Below are 21,695 nucleotides of genomic sequence, written 5' to 3'. Positions count from 1 at the left end.
GTGGGTGTGAGAGACAAGGGGGATTTAGATGCTCTTAGAGTGACATATAATCGGTACATTCAACTAAAGATGGTAAAGGGTCAAATAACAGAAGACAAGATAGAAGATACAGAGAGAGAGAGATCAGCATCTTCACATATCTAGAGTCTGAGTGGTACCGATGCATCAAGTCTGACACCAACAGGCTCCAGAACAGCTTCTATCCCCAAGCCATGACTGATACATAGCTAACTAAATGTCTACACAGACTGAGTTGACCCTTGAATTTTAATCTCTATACACACCCAGGGCCCAACACACACCCAGGGCCCAACACACACTGACACACCAACACTCCCCCAGGGCCCGAGACACTGACAGGGCCCTACACACACTGACACACCAACACTCTCCCAGGGCCCGAGACACTGACAGGGCCCTACACACACTGACACACCAACACTCTCCCAGGGCCTGACACACTGACAGGGCCCTACACACTGACAGGGCCCTACACACACTGACACACCAACACTCTCCCAGGGCCCGACACACTGACACACTCGCAGGGCCCTACACACACTAACACTCTCCCAGGGCCCGACACACTGACAGGGCCCTACACACTGACACACCAACACTCTCCCAGGGCCCGACACACTGACAGGGCCCTACACACTGACACACTGACAGGGCCCTACACACTGACAGGGCCCTACACACTGACACACCAACACTCTCCCAGGGCCCGACACACTGACAGGGCCCTACACACTGACACACCCGCAGGGCCCTACACACTGACAGGGCCCTACACACACCAACACTCTCCCAGGGCCCGACACACTGACAGGGCCCTACACACTGACACACTCACAGGGCCCTACACACGGACAAACTCACAGGGCCCTACACACGGACAAACTCACAGGTCCCTACACAATGACACACTCCTACACATATCTACCATATCTACCTCCATCACTCCAGTATCCCTGCTCATTGTAAATATGCTACTGGAACTGACCCTGTATATAGTAACCTTACCACTATACATATCTACCTAGTTAGTAATGGATAGTAGTAGTACCAGACAGATACATACCCTCTGTCTAGTTAGTAATGGATAGTAGTAGTAGTACCAGATACATACCCTCTGTCTAGTTCGTAATGGATAGTAGTAGTAGTACCAGATACATACCCTCTGTCTAGTTAGTAATGGATAGTAGTAGTACCAGACAGATACATACCTCTGTTTAGTTAGTAATGGATAGTAGTACCAGATACATACCCTCTGTCTAGTTCGTAATGGATAGTAGTAGTACCAGATACATACCCTCTGTCCAGGTTTAGGATGGCCTGCATCAGGGTGTCATCCCCCCCCTCTGGGACCACAGCAGACAGGGAGCGGGGTGCAGGGTACATCCCCTGAGCCCTGACGCTGGGGGGAGGGGGTACTGCACGGCCACTGCTTCTGGGTGGAAAGACAATCACACATCAAGGACCACATCTCATCAGCAGACTGAACACCACAGCTTTAATACTGGAGGTACTTGGCCATTAAAGGACTAAGGTAAACGAAGAGGTTTAAAAACAGTACATCAGTGGAAGCAGTGGACTATATCTTAACCAAAGGTCACCATCAAATGCATACTGGTATATAAAAAGGTAGGAGGGGAATGTCTTGGAGTCTTGGTCACTAGCCTTTATCTGCTGTTCGTCAAAGCTTTCCATCTGCACTGTGTCAGAGCAATTAGGCCTGACTTTAGAGGGACTGCTCAGCAAGACAGCTCATCAAGACAGCTCAGCAAAACCGCTCAGCAAGACTGCTCAGCAAGACTGCTCAGCAAGACTGCTCAACAAGACTGCTCAACAAGACAGCTCCAACTGTCATTTGACGGCAGTCACTGAGCACTAAGTATCCGGGAGTCCGACTCCACTCAGAGAAACCATTAACCTCCTCTGTTGATCTCCACCTTCTGCTACATCTGGGTTAAGAAGGGGGCCGTCCCTGGACACAAGACACTACTGTCAAGATGTTGAAGGGTTTATTTAGATAACTCCTCCCCTGGTCACGGTGGATCAGCACTGGAGCCTGTCGTGCTGCCAGGACAGACACGGACAGGAGGGGTGACCCCGTGGTCTCAGGGGTGAAGGTCAGAGACCGGTGAGACAGGCTCCTAGACAGGGAAGCACCGGGCCGAGGTAGATGGTGTACAGATGAGGTACCGTAGAGAGGACATACCACCACAGCAACAGAACACCACCCTGGTCACAATCTGAGCACCAAACATGAAGAATCTTCACATTTCCTCTCATGTCTGACATTGTAAAATGAGGAAAAAGTACTGCTACAGATTAGGACTGAAAGTCCACAAGAACATCACATCATGAATCAATGCTTCTTCCGAAATGAATTGGGACAGAAACCTAACCAACTACATATTTATCTAAATATCTTCAGGCTAAATGGTATTTCTAAGCGGTTTTAATGACTCTGTTAAAACTCTACCGTTGCTCTCTGTGCAAAGGCTAAGCCCTGGTAGTTTTATCTTCCTAAACACACATCTGTGTTAGCAGCAGTAAAACCAGGAACATTAATTTACCCTCCAGCCCTCTCTCTCCTCTCCTGTTGAGACTGTTGATCCTCTCTGGTTTGTTGCCCTCGCTGATGATGTGCCTCCTATACGACAGGCAGTAGAATGACCCAGCCAGGCAGGCCAAGGGGCAGGAGGGGGTATAAACAAATGAAAGGCACCTGGTCTCAGCGACCCCAGCCTGAACCTCATCTCCCCCGTCCTCCAACCAACCAACCAGCAGCTTGGAGTGACCGACCTCACAAAACTTTAATGACCCAGGGGATGCATGCCAAATGGCCCCCTATCCCCTACATACTGCACTGTGGGCTCTGGTTAAAAGGGGTGCACTACACAGGGGAATGGGTACCGTTTGGAACGCAGACAGGGTGTTGTTTGAAGGGTACCCTGACCTCGTCTGACCCCATCTGTGCTCAAAGGAAACGGCCACGTCTTTACTGCCGATATTACCCCTAAATATTAGCCTGCTACTTTCCCCTCCCTCTTCTGAACTGGAACTGTGACCCCTGGCTGTTTAACACTGGGCTCTAACTGACCCACGGGGTGAAATGAAAAGCCTAGGTGTTGAATTAGAGACGGTTGTTCAAGCAGAACATATTTTGTTATATTGCTGCTGTGTTGATTAAGGCAGTTGTTCTCACGCCCAAACCTGTGGTTACTGTATTCTATATATATATTGCTGCTGTGTTGATTAAGTAAGGCGGTTGCGCTCACACCCAAACCTGTGGTTACTGTATTCTATATATATATTGCTGCTGTGTTGATTAAGTAAGGCAGTTGTTCTCACACCCAAACCTGTGGTTACTGTATTCTATATATATATTGCTGCTGTGTTGATTAAGTAAGGCAGTTGTTCTCACACCCAAACCTGTGGTTACTGTATTCTATATATATATTGCTGCTGTGTTGATTAAGTAAGGCAGTTGCTCTCACGTGGTTACTGTATTCTATATATATATTGCAAACCTGTGGTTACTGTATTCTATATATATATTGCTGCTGTGTTGATTAAGTAAGGCAGTTGTTCTCACACCCAAACCTGTGGTTACTGTATTCTATATATATATTGCTGCTGTGTTGATTAAGTAAGGCAGTTGCTCTCACACCCAAACCTGTGGTTACTGTATTCTATATATATATATTGCTGCTGTGTTGATTAAGTAAGGCAGTTGTTCTCACACCCAAACCTGTGGTTACTGTATTCTATATATATTGCTGCGGTGTTGAGTAAGTAAGGCAGTTGCTCTCACACCCAAACCTGTGGTTACTGTATTCTATATATATTGCTGCTGTGTTGATTAAGTAAGGCAGTTGCTCTCACACCCAAACCTGTGGTTACTGTATTCTATATATATATTGCTGCGGTGTTGAGTAAGTAAGGCAGTTGCTCTCACACCCAAACCTGTGGTTACTGTATTCTATATTTATATATATGTGTTGATTGTGTTGTGTTGATGTGTTGTTGATTAAGTAAGGCAGTTGCTCTCACACTCAAACCTGTGGTTACTGTATTCTATATATATATTGCTGCGGTGTTGAGTAAGTAAGGCAGTTGCTCTCACACCCAAACCTGTGGTTACTGTATTCTATATTTATATATATGTGTTGATTGTGTTGTGTTGATGTGTTGTTGATTAAGTAAGGCAGTTGCTCTCACACTCAAACCTGTGGTTACTGTATTCTATATTTATATATATGTGTTGATTGTGTTGTGTTGATGTGTTGTTGATTAAGTAAGGCAGTTGCTCTCACACCCAAACCTGTGGTTACTGTATTCTATATTTATATATATGTGTTGATTGTGTTGTGTTGATGTGTTGTTGATTAAGTAAGGCAGTTGCTCTCACACTCAAACCTGGTTACTGTATTCTATATATATTGAAGTCTTTAAATCCTGTAGAATGCCTGAACGGATCTCAAAATGACTACCTAAAATGTACATTAGCAGTGATCACTAAAAGGAGAACTCAATCTAATGACTTTAGTCCTGGTGATTATAGTTCAGGTCAAGAGTACAACTGTATGAGAAATACAGTTGGAACATCAGTCAACTTCAGGTTGAATCAGACCAAGTAATCTCTCAGTCTCTTCATGCATCCTCACCTTTACACCGTCACGACAGGTAAATACGCCAAGACAAATAACAACGGCCAGACCTAACTAACCGGATTACAGGGGCCTCGGGCGTGCGACTATCATAACCTCTCAACATTAACTTGATTTATGGCAGTAATTACTTTCTCTATTATTTCACCTGAGGAACTGAAGAAGGTGAGAAGAAAGAACCTTGAACACCTGGCCCTTAAAATAACAGACGAGTTCTGCTGCTGCAGGTTCATCTCCTGACCCCGGGACAGTCACAGAACCCTGCTCTGTCACACTCTGGCCATCACCTTACTACGGCGTAGTGTACGGACTGCCTTACACAGTTGTGACAAGACCTATGTCCTGTTATGACTCCTGTCATAGTGATGGTGCTGTCCGGAGGGTGACTCAGTAGACGCCATTGTTAACCCTGTATCTTCCTTCACCTCTATCATGTCAGGTTACACCAGACAGACAGACAGGGTTTTAAAGACTAGTATGTGACCTCGGGCTGCCACAAGGAATGGTACGCTCATCGCTGTGCAGACCAGGGTTCAAATACCACTTGAAATCTTTTCAGTTTTTGCTCGAGTCTGCCTGGAGTGTCAGATGGGCGGGGTTTTCTGATTTGGGACTATTTTATGGAGCCATTCAGCCAGGCAAAGCTGAATCAAGCCCATATAAAATATTTGAAAGTAATTCAAGTACCATTTGAACCCAGGTGTGGCGTGGTGTGAAAGCAGAGCGGCCGCAGTCGACCCTGAGGTGTTTGTGTGTTTCTCTCCCAGTCCCAGGAGAGAGCTATGTGAGCAGAGAGGTGGACGGGGCCCGATATGGGCCAGACCTGATGCGTATGTGATTATTCTCTGGTACTATATAAATATTTCACACAGAATGAGACACACAGATATGCAAATCATTAAAAACATGACATGGGCTTCAGTCAACAGGGCTGATTGGGGAGGCTGTGTCAAAAAGATGGGTTGTCATGGTAAACAAATGGTGCAACAATGCCATCTTCTGGTCACTTAGATAATGACAGTGCATCATTTTTTTCCTGTGGGGGGGGGGGTTCAGGAGAGCTACTTGTAGTGAAACAGAACGGTGATCAGTTTGGTTTAACAAGGTTAGACTGCTTGAACATTCAACTCCAATTCTCCTGATGAAAGTTTCAAAATAAATATCCAGGAGTGTGTGAGAGAGTTGTGCCTACCTGAACTCCATCTGGCGTGTTGTATGGGGGTCCTCTCTAGGAGGTGGTCTAGAAGGGTAGGGGTACGGCTCCTCCGGCTAGAACACAGACAATTACTTTTATTGTTTCAGTACTGGACAACATATCTACAGGTGTCCCATCCTGAGAAACACTGTGATGCTACTGTTGATTAGACAGTACTGGACAACATATCTACAGGTGTCCCATCCTGAGAAACACTGTGATGCTGCTGTTGATTAGACAGTACTGGACAACATATCTACAGGTGTCCCATCCTGAGAAACACTGTGATGCTGCTGTTGATTAGACAGTACTGGACAACATATCTACAGGTGTCCCATCCTGAGAAACACTGTGATTACTGCTGTTGATTAGACAGTACTGGACAACATATCTACAGGTGTCCCATCCTGAGAAACACTGATACTGCTGTTGATTAGACAGTACTGGACAACATATCTACAGGTGTCCCATCCTGAGAAACACTGATGCTGCTGTTGATTAGACAGTACTGGACAACATATCTACAGGTGTCCCATCCTGAGAAACACTGATACTGCTGTTGATTAGACAGTACTGGACAACATATCTACAGGTGTCCCATCCTGAGAAACACTGTGATGCTGCTGTTGATTAGACAGTACTGGACAACATATCTACAGGTGTCCCATCCTGAGAAATTTGATTTGATTTCTTTCATCACATTCCCAGTGGGTCAGAAGTTTACATACACTCAATTAGTATTTGGTAGCATTGCATTTAAATGGTTTAACTTGGGTCAAACGTTTCGGGTAGCCTTCCACAAGCTTCCCACAATGAGTTGGGTCAATTTTGGCCAATTCCTCCTGACAGAGCTGGTGTAACTGAGTCGGGTTTGTAGGCCTCCTTTCTCGCACACACTTTTTCAGTTCTGCCCACAAATTTCCGATATGGTTGAGGTCAGGGCTTTGTGATGGCCACTCCAATACCTTGACTTTGTTGTCTTTAAGCCATTTTGCCACTACATTGGAAGTATGCTTGGGGTCCTTGTCCATTTGGAAGACCCATGTGCGACAAAGCTTTAAATTCCTGACTGATGTCTTGAGATGTTGCTTCAATATATCCAAATAATTTCCCTGCCTCATGATGCCATCTATTTTGTGAAGTGCACCAGTCCCTCCTGCAGCAAAGCACCACCACAACATGATGCTGCCACCCCCGTTCTTCACGGTTGGGATGGTGTTCTTCAGCTTCCCACCTTTTCCTCCAAACATAACGATGGTCATTATGGTCAAACAGTTATAATTTTTGGTTCATCAGACCAGAGGACATTTCTCCAAAAACTATGATCTTTGTCCCCATGTGCAGTTCTAAACCGTAGTCTGGCTCTTTTAATGGTGGTTTTGGAGCAGTGGATTTTTCCTTGCTGAGCAGCCGCTCAGGTTATGTTGATATAGGACTCGTTTTACTGTGAATATAGATACTTCTGTACCCGTTTCCTCCAGCATCTTCACAAGGTCCTTTGCTGTTGTTCTGGGATTAATTTGCAATTTTCACACCAAAGTACATTCATCTCTAGGAGACAGAACGCGTCTCCTCCCTGAGCGGTATGATGGCTGCGTGGTCCCATGGTGTTTATACTTGTGTACTATTGTTTGTACAGATGAACGTGGTACCTTCAGGCGTTTGGAAATTGCTCCCAAGGATGAACCAGACTTGTGGAGGTCTACAATTTTTTTACTGAGGTCTTGGCTGATTTCTTTTGATTTTCCCAAGATGTCAAGCAAAGAGGCACTGAGTTTGAAGGAAGGCCTTGAAATACATCCACAGGTTTACCTCCAATTGACTCAAATGATGTCAATTAGCCTATCAGAAGCTTCTAAAGCCATGACATCATTTTCTGGAATTGTCCAGTCAACTTAATGTATGTAAACTTCTGACCCACTGGAATTGTGACACAGTGAATTATCGGTCTGTAAACAATTCTTGGAAAATGTACTTGTGTCATTCAAAGTAGATGCCCTAACCGACTTGCCAAAACTATAGTTCGTTAACAAGAAATGTGTGGAGTGGTTGAAAAACGAGTTATAATGCCTCCAACCTAAGTGGATGTAAACTTCTGACTTCAACTTTATCTACAGGTGTCCTATCCTGAGAAACACACAATCATGCTGCTGTTGATTAGACAGTATTTTCTAAAATATTATATTCCAATCCTCTGTATTTGGTATTTTATTAGGATCCCCATTAACTGTTGCAAAAGCAGCAGCTACTCTTCCTGGCGCCCACAGCTACTCTTCCTGGCGTCCACAGCTACTCTTCCTGGGGCCCACAGCTACTCCTTCCTTCCTGGGGCCCACAGCTACTCTTCCTGGGGCCCACAGCTACTCTTCCTGGGGCCCACAGCTACTCTTCCTGGGGCCCACAGCTACTCTTCCTGGGGCCCACAGCTACTCTTCCTGGGGCCCACAGCTACTCTTCCTGGGGCCCACAGCTACTCTTCCTGGGGCCCACAGCTACTCTTCCTGGGGCCCACAGCTACTCTTCCTGGGGCCCACAGCTCCACAGCTACTCTTCCTGGGGCCCTTCCTGGGGCCCACAGCTACTCTTCCTGGGGCCCACAGCTACTCTTACTGGCATCCATGCACCAATGAAAGTGATTGACAGAGCATCTTCTACTCAACATGTAATTCTTTATCTGAACACCAAGTGGCGTCAGAGGTTGAAATAAACTCCTCATACAGTTGGCTGTGTATATAATGGATTTCTAGCTGTACTATAATCATATACCCTATAACTTCAGCATTGACTGTACTATGAGCTAAATTCAGTACTTAAATCAAATGCATTTATACAGCCGTTTTTACATCAGCAGATATCACAAAGTGCTTCTCCAGAAACCCTGCCTAAAACCCCAAAGAGCAAGCAATGTAGATGTAGAAGCACTTCCATTGTGGTGTTCACATTTTACCGTTGGAGAAATATTTCTGGCAGTTTCTCAAATCATACTAATGCAATCGATCGATACGCAGGTTTTTCTACACCTGAATCGCTTGCTGTTTGGGGTTTTAGGCTGGGTTTCTGTACAGCACTTTGAGATATCAGCTGATGTAAGAAGGACTTTATAAATACATTTGATAAGAAAACTCATTCTTTTGTGCTTGTGAACCCAGCATGTACAGTAGATCGATGGTCAAATATTATGCTTCCTTGGCATGAAGCTTAAATTGTGCGTGTACAATAATGGTTTATTCATTGTCTGAGCCACTTACTCTCCGGGAAGGTGGGATACCTCTGCGCTCATTAGGAAAATGAAGGCTGTCGCCATGGTAGCCTCTTTGATCCTCGCCATGGTAACCTCGAGGGCCTCCATTTGGATAAAAGCGAGGCCCGTCATACTCAAACCCTCGATTGTACTCCTCGTCTGGCCTTCCGAAACCAGCCGGCCTCCTCTCTACAGGCCCTGCTACAGCTGATCTGGGATATGGGGCCTACAATGAATTACATTTCGATGTGAAAGAAGAGAAAGAGAAACAAGATTAGGGTTATGTCTTCTAGAAAGCTATTTGTTATGTCCTCTAGAAAGCTATTTACTATTTTTATTTCTAGATGAAAAGGTTTATTTTAGAAAAAATGATGTATTGTAATTCTCAGTGAATCATAGAATTTATGTAATTTTCAGGATGGAAAGAAGACACAGTTGTTCTGTGGAGCTCAGGAACGCTCAACTCTTTCCTCTTATATCAAGAGGTTGACCGATTAATTAGGGACGATTTCAAGTTGTCATAACAATTGGTAATCTGCCTTTTTGGATGCCGATTATGGCCGATTATAATGTAATCCATGAGTAAACTGCGTGACAGGCTGACCACCTGTTACACGAGTGCAGCGTCAAAAGGACCTTGTGGCTGCAATGAGCCAAGGTAAGTTGCTAGCTAGCATTAAACTTATCTTATAAAAAACAATCAATCTTTACATAATCACTAGTTAACTACAGATGGTTGATGATATTACTGGTTAACCAGCATGTCATGCGATGCATATAAATAATCACTAGTTAACTACAGATGGGTGATGATATTACCAGGTTAACCAGCATGTCATGCAATGCATATAAATAATCACTAGTTAACTACAGATGGGTGATGATATTACCAGGTTAACCAGCATGTCATGCGATGCATATAAATAATCACTAGTTAACTACAGATGGTTGATGATATTACTGGTTAACCAGCATGTCATGCGATGCATATAAATAATCACTAGTTAACTACAGATGGTTGATGATATTACTGGTTAACCAGCATGTCATGCGATGCATATAAATAATCACTAGTTAACTACAGATGGTTGATGATATTACCAGGTTAACCAGCATGTCATGCGATGCATATAAATAATCACTAGTTAACTACAGATGGTTGATGATATTACTGGTTAACCAGCATGTCATGCGATGCATATAAATAATCACTAGTTAACTACAGATGGGTGATGATATTACCAGGTTAACCAGCATGTCATGCGATGCATATAAATAATCACTAGTTAACTACAGATGGGTGATGATATTACCAGGTTAACCAGCATGTCATGCGATGCATATAAATAATCACTAGTTAACTACAGATGGTTGATGATATTACTGGTTAACCAGCATGTCATGCGATGCATATAAATAATCACTAGTTAACTACAGATGGGTGATGATATTACTGGTTAACCAGCATGTCATGCGATGCATATAAATAATCACTAGTTAACTACAGATGGGTGATGATATTACCAGGTTAACCAGCATGTCATGCGATGCATATAAATAATCACTAGTTAACTACAGATGGATGATGATATTACTGGTTAACCAGCATGTCATGTGCATATAAATAATCACTAGTTAACTACAGATGGATGATGATATTACTGGTTAATTGCATGTCATGCGATGCATATAAATAATCCAGCATGTCATGCCAGGTTAACCAGCATGTCATGCATATAAATAATCACTAGTTAACTACAGATGGGTGATGATATTACCAGGTTAACCAGCATGTCATGCGATGCATATAAATAATGTGGTGCCTGTTAATTTATCATTAATCAGAGCCTACTTCAACTTTGCAAATGGGATGATTTAACAAAAGCACATTAGCGAAAAATAATCACATTCATTGAACAAATGTCCCTAACCATAAAATAATCACTTTCTAAACTCAAACACAGCATGTCAAGTATATATTTAGTTTAAATAAATGGGTGATGTTAACAGGCAATATTAATCTAGGAAATTGTGTGATTCTATTGTTTTCAGGTTAAGCAGCATGTCATGGTTTATGCAACAGTTTGGGCCGCCTGGCTCGTTGCGAACTGTGCATATAAATAATGTGGTGCCTGTTAATTTATCATTGAATCAGAGCCTACTTCAACTTTGCAAACGGGGATGATTTAACAAAAGCACATTCGCAAATGTCCCTAACCATAAACATCAATGCCTTTCTTAAACTCAATACACAGAAGTATATATATTTTTAAACCTGCATATTTAGTTATAATAAATGTATGCTAGATTGGAAATATTAACTAGGGCTGTCACTTCTCTTTTTTAAGTGTAAGCAGAGTTGGGTTTATGCAGCAGTTTGACCGCCTGGCTAGGCAGCAACTGTGCTTCTTCCTAACAAAAACTAATTAAATTAGCCTGAATTTTATTATAATTAAGTCTAACATTGAAGGTTGTGCAATGTAACAGCAATGTTTAGACTTAGGGATGCCACCAGTGGGTCTTCCAAATGGACGTAATTCTGTGTTTATTAAAGAATAAACGATTTGTTTTAAATGATCAGTTTCTGGATTGGATCATATTATTGACCTAAGGCTCGTATTCTGTGTGTTTATTATAATTAAGTCTATGATTTGATATTTGATAGAACAGTCTGACTGAGCGGAGGTAGGCAGCAGCTGGCTCGTATTCTGTGTTTATTATAATTAAGTCTATGATTTGATATTTGATAGAACAGTCTGACTGAGCGGAGGTAGGCAGCAGCTGGCTCGTATTCTGTGTGTTTATTATAATTAAGTCTATGATTTGATATTTGAACAGTCTGACTGAGCGGAGGTAGGCAGCAGCTGGCTCGTATTCTGTGTGTTTATTATAATTAAGTCTATGATTTGATATAACAGTCTGACTGAGAGGAGGTAGGCAGCAGCTGGCTCATATTCTGTGTGTTTATTATAATTAAGTCTATGATTTGATATTTGATAGAACAGTCTGACTGAGAGGAGGTAGGCAGGAGCTGGCTCGTATTCTGTGTGTTTATTATAATTAAGTCTATGATTTGATATAACAGTCTGACTGAGAGGAGGTAGGCAGCAGCAGGCTCGTAAGCATTCATTCAAACAACACTTTCCTGCATTTGCGAGCAGCTGTTAACAATGCTTAAAGTGCAGCGCTGTTTATGACTTCAAGCCTATCAACTCTCAAGATTAGGCTGGTAATACTAAAGTGCCTATAAGAACATCCAATAGTCAAAGGTATATGAAATACAAATGGTATAGAGAGAAGTAGTCATCATTCCTATAATAACTACAACCTAAAACTTCTTAACTGGGAATATTGAACCAACAGCTTTCATATGTTCTCATGTTCTGAGCAAGGAACTCAAACGTTAGCTTTTTTACATGGCACATATTGCAACTTTCTTCTCCAACACTTTGTTTTTGCATTATTTAAACCAAATCGAACATGTTTCATTAGAGACTAAATAGATTTGATGCGTTATATTAAGCTCAAACAAAAGGGTTCATTGTTCATTCAGTACTGTTGCAATTGTCAATATTACAAATACATATAAAAATCGGCCGATTAATCGGTCAGCTTTTTTTTGCGGGTCCACCAATAAATCGGCATCGGCCTTGAAAAATGATAATGGTTGACCTCTAATATCAAGGCGGAGTTGAGTATTGATAACTAAGTCACATGATTTGCTAGCAACGACATTGAGTCCCCATCAGTTGATACTTGAACAAATGTTCATTCTGAAAACGCTGGACAACTGCAGGTGCTGAAGTGCATACGGTTAATAACAGCTTTTATGTAATACAACCACCGACTTCTTCCTCATTTGCGCCAATTGAATCTCAGCTGATTAGTACGTCAAGGCCACTAGAACTAGAATTTCAGCACCTCACAGAAGGAACGGTAAGTGTTTTCAGAAATATTCACAAGTATCGAATGACGGCGAGACCATGTTGTTGCTAGCAGATCATGCGACCAGTTATCAATTCTCACCTCCGCCTCTATACAAGAGAACGGAGTTGAGCGTTCCTCAGCTAAGTTCTGTTAAGTATTATAATGGAAAGTAAATTAGTACAATTCTAAATATATAAACCAAACAACATTTTCCACAGGCAGAAACTCTCACCGGTCTGTCTGGTAGGAAGCGTTCATCGTAGACATCCCTCATGTTTCTGTCTCTCCTGTAGGCCACTGTAAAGTAGACAGCAGGGGAGGTTTAGGGTGGGTATCATTTGTGGAACGTTCCAACAGGAATCTGTTCCAAAAACGTTGTAAAGTACAAGGATGCCAACAAACAACGTATACAAAGTATCATGATCAATTCACCTGGCTAACTAGCTGCCGAAAAAGCATCAACTCACCACGTAGCTTATTCTTAATGTTTGTCCATAGGCTACCAGAGTGAGGACAGACATTTTTCAGAACAAACGTGGTGAGTGAAAAACGTAATGAAATAGCCCGCCCCCTACCCGGCATCTTATTCTGCCACTATACAACTTTGTATGCGTTGTTTGTTGGCAACCTTGTTATTTACTATGTTTTTGGAACAGATTCCTGTTGGAACGTTCCACAAATTATACCCACCCGGAGTTTTACACAGTTAATGACAATCAAAGTTGTGGTAGGTGTTCATGAATATGCCTACATGTGGACCTGGTGGAATTGTTTAGTATGCAGAACTGGAAACCTTTTTTGGGAGGAAAGCAAGATATTTTCCACTTACTTGTTTTGTCTGGACAAGTCTATGTGGTAGTATTGGGAGTTGGTAATGCCAATAGAAACAGTCAATACTAACTGGGGAAAAGAGAAGATGTTACGTATTAGTTTGACAATACTGCATGGTGTGCACATTAGCTATTAACAATGTAGGTTAGGAAATCCCAAGCATAGAGATATGTCAAATCAGTATGTGTGATAGTAAGGAATCTACTGTAGCTAATAGCTAGCTCTGATTCAGAAGTACTGGCAGGATGTTAGCGCGCGTTCCTCTGAGGCTCAGCCATAATCTTTGGTTCAGCGTTAGAAAACCGCACTAACTCCTAGCTAACTACTACTACTCCTCCTCCTCTTCTTTCAAGCAAACCTTCAACCACTGAGATTAGTGATATGAAGACACCTATTTCTACTGGCTTGCTAATTAGCTACCTATTTAGCACATAACGTTCTAGTATATATTTCGCAGGTTGTGTAGATTTAACTGCTAGCTACGTTTGCTTACGTTAGCTAGCTACATGCTCAAGCTAGTCCACAGTCCATGCTGAGTTAATTCGCTCAAAACGAAATCGGTATTTAGAACAAATACACATTTACTAACACAAACATTTAGACACGCTATAAACAATACGCACGTTGGAGAAAATAAAGTCGTCTTCACAAAAGATATGAAAACAAGCTCATCATAGCCTACTTTTCACCTTCTTCCGGTTGGCGCATGGACACACTGAATTTGGATTGGACAAAAAGTCTGTCACGTGAAACGTCATATTCCTGTGACGACGATCAGTTCTCGTTTGTTTTTGGCAGTGAGATAGCAAACACATATTACTGAGATTGAATAACTAATAGAAAGCAACATATTTTCCAATGTTTTTGCCCACACTACTCAATAACTATAAGTCACCAATGTTGTCTCTTTAGGTAAGTGATTTATTCGATTCCTTGAATGTGTATTTCCAGGTAATATACATCGGATTCGATCTAGCATCACGGCTAGCTTGCAAATCGCTCAATGAAATAGATAACTAACTAGCTTCAATCTGAATATTCATCACCATTAATCTGTTTTCAGTGACTGTCTCACTCTGATGGTGAAGTCAAGATGAGTGGTGGTTTGGCTCCCAGTAGAAGCACAGTCTATGTGTCCAACCTGCCCTTCTCTCTAACCAACAGTGATCTACACAAGGTAAAACCATTTTTTTGTACCTTTATTTAACTAGTCTGTTAAGAACAAATTCTTATTTTCAATGACAGCCTAGGAACAGTGGGTTAACTAATGCTAGGGGGCAGAACGACAGATTTTTACCTTGTCAGCTCGGGGATTCGAGCTTGCAACCTTTCGGTTACAGGTCCAACACTCTAACCACAAGGCTACCTGCTGTAATATCTTCATATATAGAGTAATGGAATAGAACTACTTAACCCCTCCCTACCACTATTTCACAAGTTCGTGATCCTGCTGTTTATGCCATTTGGAAAAATGACCTCAAATAATGTCTTGGATCTTGTCATTTCAGCTTTTCACCAAATATGGAAAAGTTGTGAAGTAAGTTACTGGTATCAAAATAATGAGCTATACAAAGCTCAAATACAAACCAAAAAATGGTCACATGCTTCGTAAACTAACAGTGAACTTCCCAGTTACGGGTCTGTTTCCAATAATGCAGAGTTAAAGATAAAGATTTTTTTTTAAATAGTGACACGATTAATAAATACACAGTGAATAACTAAAAATCTATAGCAAAATCTACAGCTATGTTGGTGTTGTGGTGATCAGAGAAGATAATGATGGTCTCATGCTTTCAGGGTGACAATAGTCAAAGATAAAGAAACACGCAAAAGTAAAGGTGTGGCTTTTGTGCTCTTCCTGGACAAAGAGTCTGCACAGAGCTGCTTTAGATCACTCAACAATAAACAGGTGGGCATTTTTCCTCTCCCTGTTTTCATAAAAAGTTACATATCTGATGTGTTGTTTTTGTGTTAAAGTCCCCATCTTTTCGCCCGCAGTTGTTTGGAAGAACAGTGAAAGCGAGCATTGCAATCGACAACGGGCGAGCAACTGAATTTATCAGGAGGCGAAACTACACAGACAAGTCCAAATGTTATGAATGTGGGGTGAGTTGATACTCTCTACCCAGATAAGCCATCTCCATTTCCCCCTTCATCCATCCGGAATGTGTAGCCGGATGTTCGTGCTATTTATACAATATTTCTGTCCTTTTCACGTCATAGGATACAGGGCACTTAAGCTATGCATGCCCCAAAAACTTACTTGGTGAACGAGAACCCCCGAAGAAGAAAGAAAAGAAGAAGAAGAAAAAGGTTGAAGAGCCTGATGAAGTGTAAGTATCTTATCAGGACATTGATGCCCCTCTCCCGTGTTTGCAAACGGCTATGATCGTGTTCAACAGCAGTGTGTCCTTGATATTAACAGTAACTGTTCTATTTCAGATTAACTTTAGTTCAGAGATTCTTTGTTTGATTGCGGTGTCATATTTGTCATTGTTTGTGAAGTCCTCTGTGTGTGTTTTGTTTCTATGACTTTTCTACTTTTTCCTCTGTCGTTTACAGAGAAGAGGAGGAAAGTGAGGAAGAGGGAGAGGACCCTGCTCTTGACAGCTTAAGTCAAGCCATAGCATTCCAGGTAAGTGCACAAATGTACTTCAAGGGGGAAGTTAGTAGGCGATTGTATTACTTGAAACCCTCTATTTACTTGGTATTTGTCCATATCTGATCCCTCTTTTAAAATCACACATGGGATCATGTGTTCCACAGCAAGCACGACTTGAGGAGGAGCAGCATAGGCGACAGCAGACGGCCTTTGTGGCTGAGGAGGCCGGTCAGGAGGCTTCCACATCAGACGACTCCAAGAAACCCAGGATCAAAAAGAGTGTCTACTTCAGTGACGAGGAAGAACTGAGCGACTGAGGGGATTTCACAGATATAATTCAGACTCTTGAGTAGCAAATATTTGAAAATGAACGGGGGACATTCTGTTTGTCAAGATCTGCAAGGGCATCATCCACCCGAGAAGAGATGTGTTTGATGAAAAGGGTTACAGTGTACCATTGTTTAGTTGAAGTCCACAACTGTTTCTGTATCAGTATTTGTTCTGATCCATAGTGTCCTTTTTATAATGAGGACTCAGCCACTGTTCTTCGCAGGCATTGGGACAATGTGATTGGAGATTAACTGTGTTTCTGCGGTTTTCTTTTCATCAGCTGTGTAAATACACCATAGTTGTTTTACTGTCTTTTTTCACCCTTCCTATGTATGTCAATATTAGGGGAAATAGAACTATTCGGTTTCAAGATAGCCTTCCCCATCTTATGCTCAATTTATTTGAAAAGGGTATTGAAACATCTGAAAGTGTAGAACACCACCGATGGCATGTGGTCTTTCACAATAATGCACCACACTTTTGCTGATAAATAGGAATAAAGAACATTCAAGTCATGAACATTCCTTCCTGTATTTCAGTATTGATCACAACTCCCCATCCACCAGCTGCTAACCAGAGGCAAGGTGTAGTAAGGTGTGTGTACTGTAGTGTTGCCCTAACGTGTCCACCGGGCTTCTCACCATATTCCATGTACTCGAGCAAGGCAACATTCCTTCCTGTATTTCAATATTAATCTTCCATTCTGTGGGGGCTACTCTTCCCCTCTACAGTAAGGTGGATGTTGTCCTGATGAGTGCAGTGTGCACCTCTCAAATACCACGTGTTCCCTATCAGAGAGCAAGAGCTCCATGTGACGGAGTGTCCTGACAGGAAGCCAGGCGGTACAGGCTGCAACTCTCAGCCCTGGCACATTCTGATTTATACCTGCAAGGCCACGTCAAGAGCTCCCTTTTAAAGCAATGAGATGGGATGGGAGGAGAGCCACTGAAATTACGTTATAAAGATTTATGGTTTACAAATGTTTGGCAACTAAATACAAGGTGAAATACATAATTCCCTTTTCAGTTCTGTCATTCATTTTTCTAACCCCAGTTATTAACTATGTATATAATCTGTAGCCTCTCCATCACATTAGGAAACATGAATAGGGCTTAACATTCAACTATGCAATAATGTTAATGTCATTTGCACTATGTCTGTCTATTGCGTTAAATGTCAGATCATCAAATCTAAAGGATGGAATCTCATTTTCTCCACCGCCGCAATAATGATTGGAAATACACCCGTCGACGACATTGAACAATCTCACGAAGTTTATGATAAAATGTCAAATGACACCTCATTAGACCCTAATCATGCATAATTACTGTGACATTAGCGTATGTGTTACAAAGACGAGTGTTATTACAAATGTATTCATTCGAATCAGGAATGTCTGTTCCTGTCTGCGCTATATCCTCAGGAAATGGCTTCAAATGTGATTGGACAAACCGCGTCATGTGACCATCCTCCAACTGGAGTTTCCACGACAGCTGGGAGCCGTGCGATACCTCCTCGCGTATTGCTTTCTTATAGAATACGTAGGGACTGTCCTTATTTCAACATCCGCAAACAAACTTTTGGCGGCATGGGAGACAAGAAGAGTCCAACCAGGTAATGTCTGACTCATTCATTGCGTTAATGACATTGATGCTTGGAAGTGGACACCATGACACATAATTGAAACAATCCTCTGTGTGTGTGTGTGTGTGTGTGTGTCTCTCTCTCTCTCTCTCTCTCTGTGTGTGTGTGTGTGTGTGTATGTATGTGTGTGTGTGTGTGTGTGGGTGGTAGCCGCGGTGTAGCAACCATGGCGGACTGTCTGTTTTATTGCAGTGTCAAATCATAGCGCGAGCTCGTAAAACAGAACAATTTCGGAACACTGAATGGATCATCTTCCCAGATGTTTGACAACGCGAGCATATAGCCTACACATGATGCACACGCAGCACCCTGAACTGGGGATGTGAAACTGATGTGCTTTATGTCCTTTTTTGTTTTGTTCGAAGGCCGAAGCGTCAACCAAAAGCCTTCGGCGGAAGAGGGAAATTGGGACTGTAGCGTTTGCACATACAAGAACACCGCGGAGGCTTTCAAGTGCATGATGTGCGATGTAAGGAAAGGGACGTCAACACGGTACGTGGATACGATTCATTTTGCTCGATGATAAATGCTATTATGTTCGTGCAAATGGATAGTCTACACGCGTATTTGTAAGTATTGTTGTATCAGGTTGTGTCCATTAATTTTAGTTTATGAAATGATGCATGTAAACATGAGAAATCTGGATGTATTTTATGCTGCACAGTGTGTGCAGTGTGCGATTGTCTAGTAACCTCATTTGTATTGTGTTCCATGGAACAGCATGGATGCTGATTATGAAATGGAGTGCATCTAAGAACACGGGGAGTATCCTTAAAAAACATGGTAATCACTATAATCTATTGTAGTTAGAAAAACAACCTCTATTTGTACGCATGGTCAAGCACAATGCAAAAACATGTTTTAAATTAATTTGGCCTAGTTGATACTAACTCTATGTAGGCCAATTCCGAGGACAATCAGCAATAATAAGTGTACGTCTTTATCTACAATAGAGAGGTGAAGTGACATGAGCAGCTATTATGCAATCATTATAGAGTAGTTACCAGGTCTCTCCTGAAAGAGATGCTATCTCAATGAGACTACCTGAATAAATAAAGATGAAATAAATACAGATCATGTCACAGTAGGTCCCCTGAAACTAGGCTACCCTTGCCTTGAAACTAATCATGAGAAATGCTCTGTAATCACGTGTCATCGTTGTTTGAAGAAGGATGTGCAGCCAGGTCCGATGTGTTAATTGTAAAAAAAAGGTTACAGGTAGTTCTAGTTGCACTCTGATTCATAGATTCCTTTGAAAACTTGAACTGCAACTTTCCTTCCAGACTAGAAAGGCATAGCATGGTGGTGTCCCAAATGGCACCCTATTCCCTATGTAGTGCACTACTTTATCTCACTTATCTCCTTCACTAGCTTTAAGCACCAGCTGTCAGAGCAGCTCACAGATCACTGCACCTGTACATAGCCCATCTATAAATAGCCCAAACAACTACCTCTTCCCCTACTGTATTTATTTATTTTTCTCTTTTGCACCCCAGTATTTCTACTTTGCACACTCATCTACTGTCAAATCTACCATTCCAGTGTTTTACTTGCTATATTGTATTTACTTTGCCACCATGGCCTTTTTTTGCCTTTACCTCCCTTATCTCAACTCATTTGCTCACATTGTATATAGACTTGTTTCTACTGTATTATTGACTGTATGTTTGTTTTACTCCATGTGTAACTCTGTGTTGTTGTTTGTATCGAACTGCTTTGCTTTATCTTGGCCAGGTCGCAATTGTAAATGAGAACTTGTTCTCAACTTGCCTACCTGGTTAAATAAAGGTGAAATAAAAAATGTAAAAAGTATGTTCACAGCCATGGGGATTGGAATAACAAGGATGGAATATCTCAGGTTTTGTGTCTGTCATGTTATAATGATGAAACCCATGAGAGTGTAATGTGTGGGTGTCCCAAATGGCACCCTATTCCATGTTGTGCACTACATTTTCAGAGATTTTTGTAGTTCGTTCCAGTCATTGGCAGCAGAGAACTGGAAGGAGAGGCGGCCAAACGAGGAATTGGCTTTGGGGGTGACAAGTGAGATATACCTGCTGGTGTAACGGATGTTAAACGGCTAGCTTAGTTAGCGGTGCGCGCTAAATAGCGGTTCAATCGGTTACGTCACCTGCTCTGAGACTTTGAAGTAGTGTTTCCCCTTGCTCTGCAAGGGCTGCGGCTTTTGTGGAGCGATGGGTAACGATGCTTCGAGGGTGACTGTTGTTGATGTGTGCAGAGGGTCCCTGGTTCGCGCCCGGGTATGTGCGAGGGACATTTTAAAGTTATACTGTTACACTGGAACGTGTGCTACGGGTGGGTGCAGCTATGGTGACCAGCAAGCAGAGATAAGGCAGGACTTTACCTAGCAGAGAGTTGTAGATGACCTGGAGCCAGTGGGTTTAGCAACGAGTATGAAGCGAGGGCCAGCCAACGAGCATATAGGTCGCAGTGGTGGGTAATATATGGGGCTTTGGTGACATAACGGATGGCACTGTGATAGACTGCATCCAATTTGTTGAGTAGGGTGTTGGAGGCTATTTTGTAAATGACATTGCCAAAGTCTTAGATAAGAGACGTAGATGGTCATGAACAGAAGCTAGTTGATATGCTTACATCCTGTCTGGGGTTAAAATGACCTTAACACCTCATCTGAGTGGAGGGAGAGAGAGAACATTAGTCTTCTAGAGCAGCACACACACACACTGCACACACACACTGCAGACACACACAAACTGCAGACACACACACACACACACACACACACACACACACACACACACACACACACACACACACACACACACACACACACACACACACACACACACACACACACACACACACACACACACACACACACACACACACACACACACACACACACACACTGCAGACACTCACACTGGGGTGGCAGGTAGCTTAGTGGTTAGAGTGTTGGACAAGTAACCGAAAGATTGCAAGATCGAATCCCCGAGCTGACATGGTAAAGTCTGTTCTTCTGCCCCTGAACATGCAGTTAACCCACTGTTCCTAGGCTGTCATTGAATATAAGAATGTATTCTTAACTGACTAGCATTGTTAAATAAAGGTAAAAAAGAAAAAGACACGCTTTGATAAGGCTGGTGGTGTTGATGAACTCAGGGGAAAAGGGAAGGGGAATGGAGGGCAGGAGGCAGGTTGGTATTTAATCATCACGGCTCTTGTCATCCATCTTATGTCATGGTGGGTAAGGATCTTCAG

At 42.4% G+C, this 21,695-nt stretch overlaps 2 protein-coding genes and 1 pseudogene across 2 annotated transcripts in view; 2 read left to right on the top strand and 1 right to left on the bottom strand.

Annotated features, from left to right (window-relative positions):
- LOC124020075 (periphilin-1-like) overlaps positions 1 to 9,250 on the bottom strand; it is a 37,310-nt gene extending 28,060 nt beyond the window's left edge. The window contains exons 1-2 of the mRNA XM_046335484.1: positions 9,126 to 9,250; positions 1,312 to 1,453 (exon numbers count right to left, since the gene is read on the bottom strand). Of these exons, the coding sequence (XP_046191440.1) occupies positions 1,312 to 1,453; positions 9,126 to 9,250 (267 nt within the window). The remainder of the gene's footprint in view (positions 1 to 1,311; positions 1,454 to 9,125) is intronic.
- Positions 9,251 to 14,619: 5,369 nt separating this feature from the next.
- Positions 14,620 to 17,323, top strand: LOC124020070 (zinc finger CCHC-type and RNA-binding motif-containing protein 1-like). Its single transcript, XM_046335483.1, has 8 exons — positions 14,620 to 14,788; positions 14,940 to 15,053; positions 15,385 to 15,413; positions 15,674 to 15,785; positions 15,875 to 15,982; positions 16,100 to 16,209; positions 16,439 to 16,511; positions 16,643 to 17,323. The coding sequence occupies exons 2-8, from the start codon at positions 14,970 to 14,972 to the stop codon at positions 16,793 to 16,795; spliced, it is 669 nt and encodes a 222-aa protein (XP_046191439.1). The 5' UTR covers positions 14,620 to 14,788; positions 14,940 to 14,969; the 3' UTR covers positions 16,796 to 17,323.
- Positions 17,324 to 18,381: 1,058 nt separating this feature from the next.
- LOC124020074 overlaps positions 18,382 to 21,695 on the top strand; it is a 14,733-nt pseudogene continuing 11,419 nt past the window's right edge.

The sequence above is a fragment of the Oncorhynchus gorbuscha genome, unplaced genomic scaffold (assembly GCF_021184085.1).
Source record: "Oncorhynchus gorbuscha isolate QuinsamMale2020 ecotype Even-year unplaced genomic scaffold, OgorEven_v1.0 Un_scaffold_759, whole genome shotgun sequence".
Classification (NCBI taxonomy): domain Eukaryota; kingdom Metazoa; phylum Chordata; class Actinopteri; order Salmoniformes; family Salmonidae; genus Oncorhynchus; species Oncorhynchus gorbuscha.
This window is presented reverse-complemented; position numbering and strand designations above follow the sequence as displayed.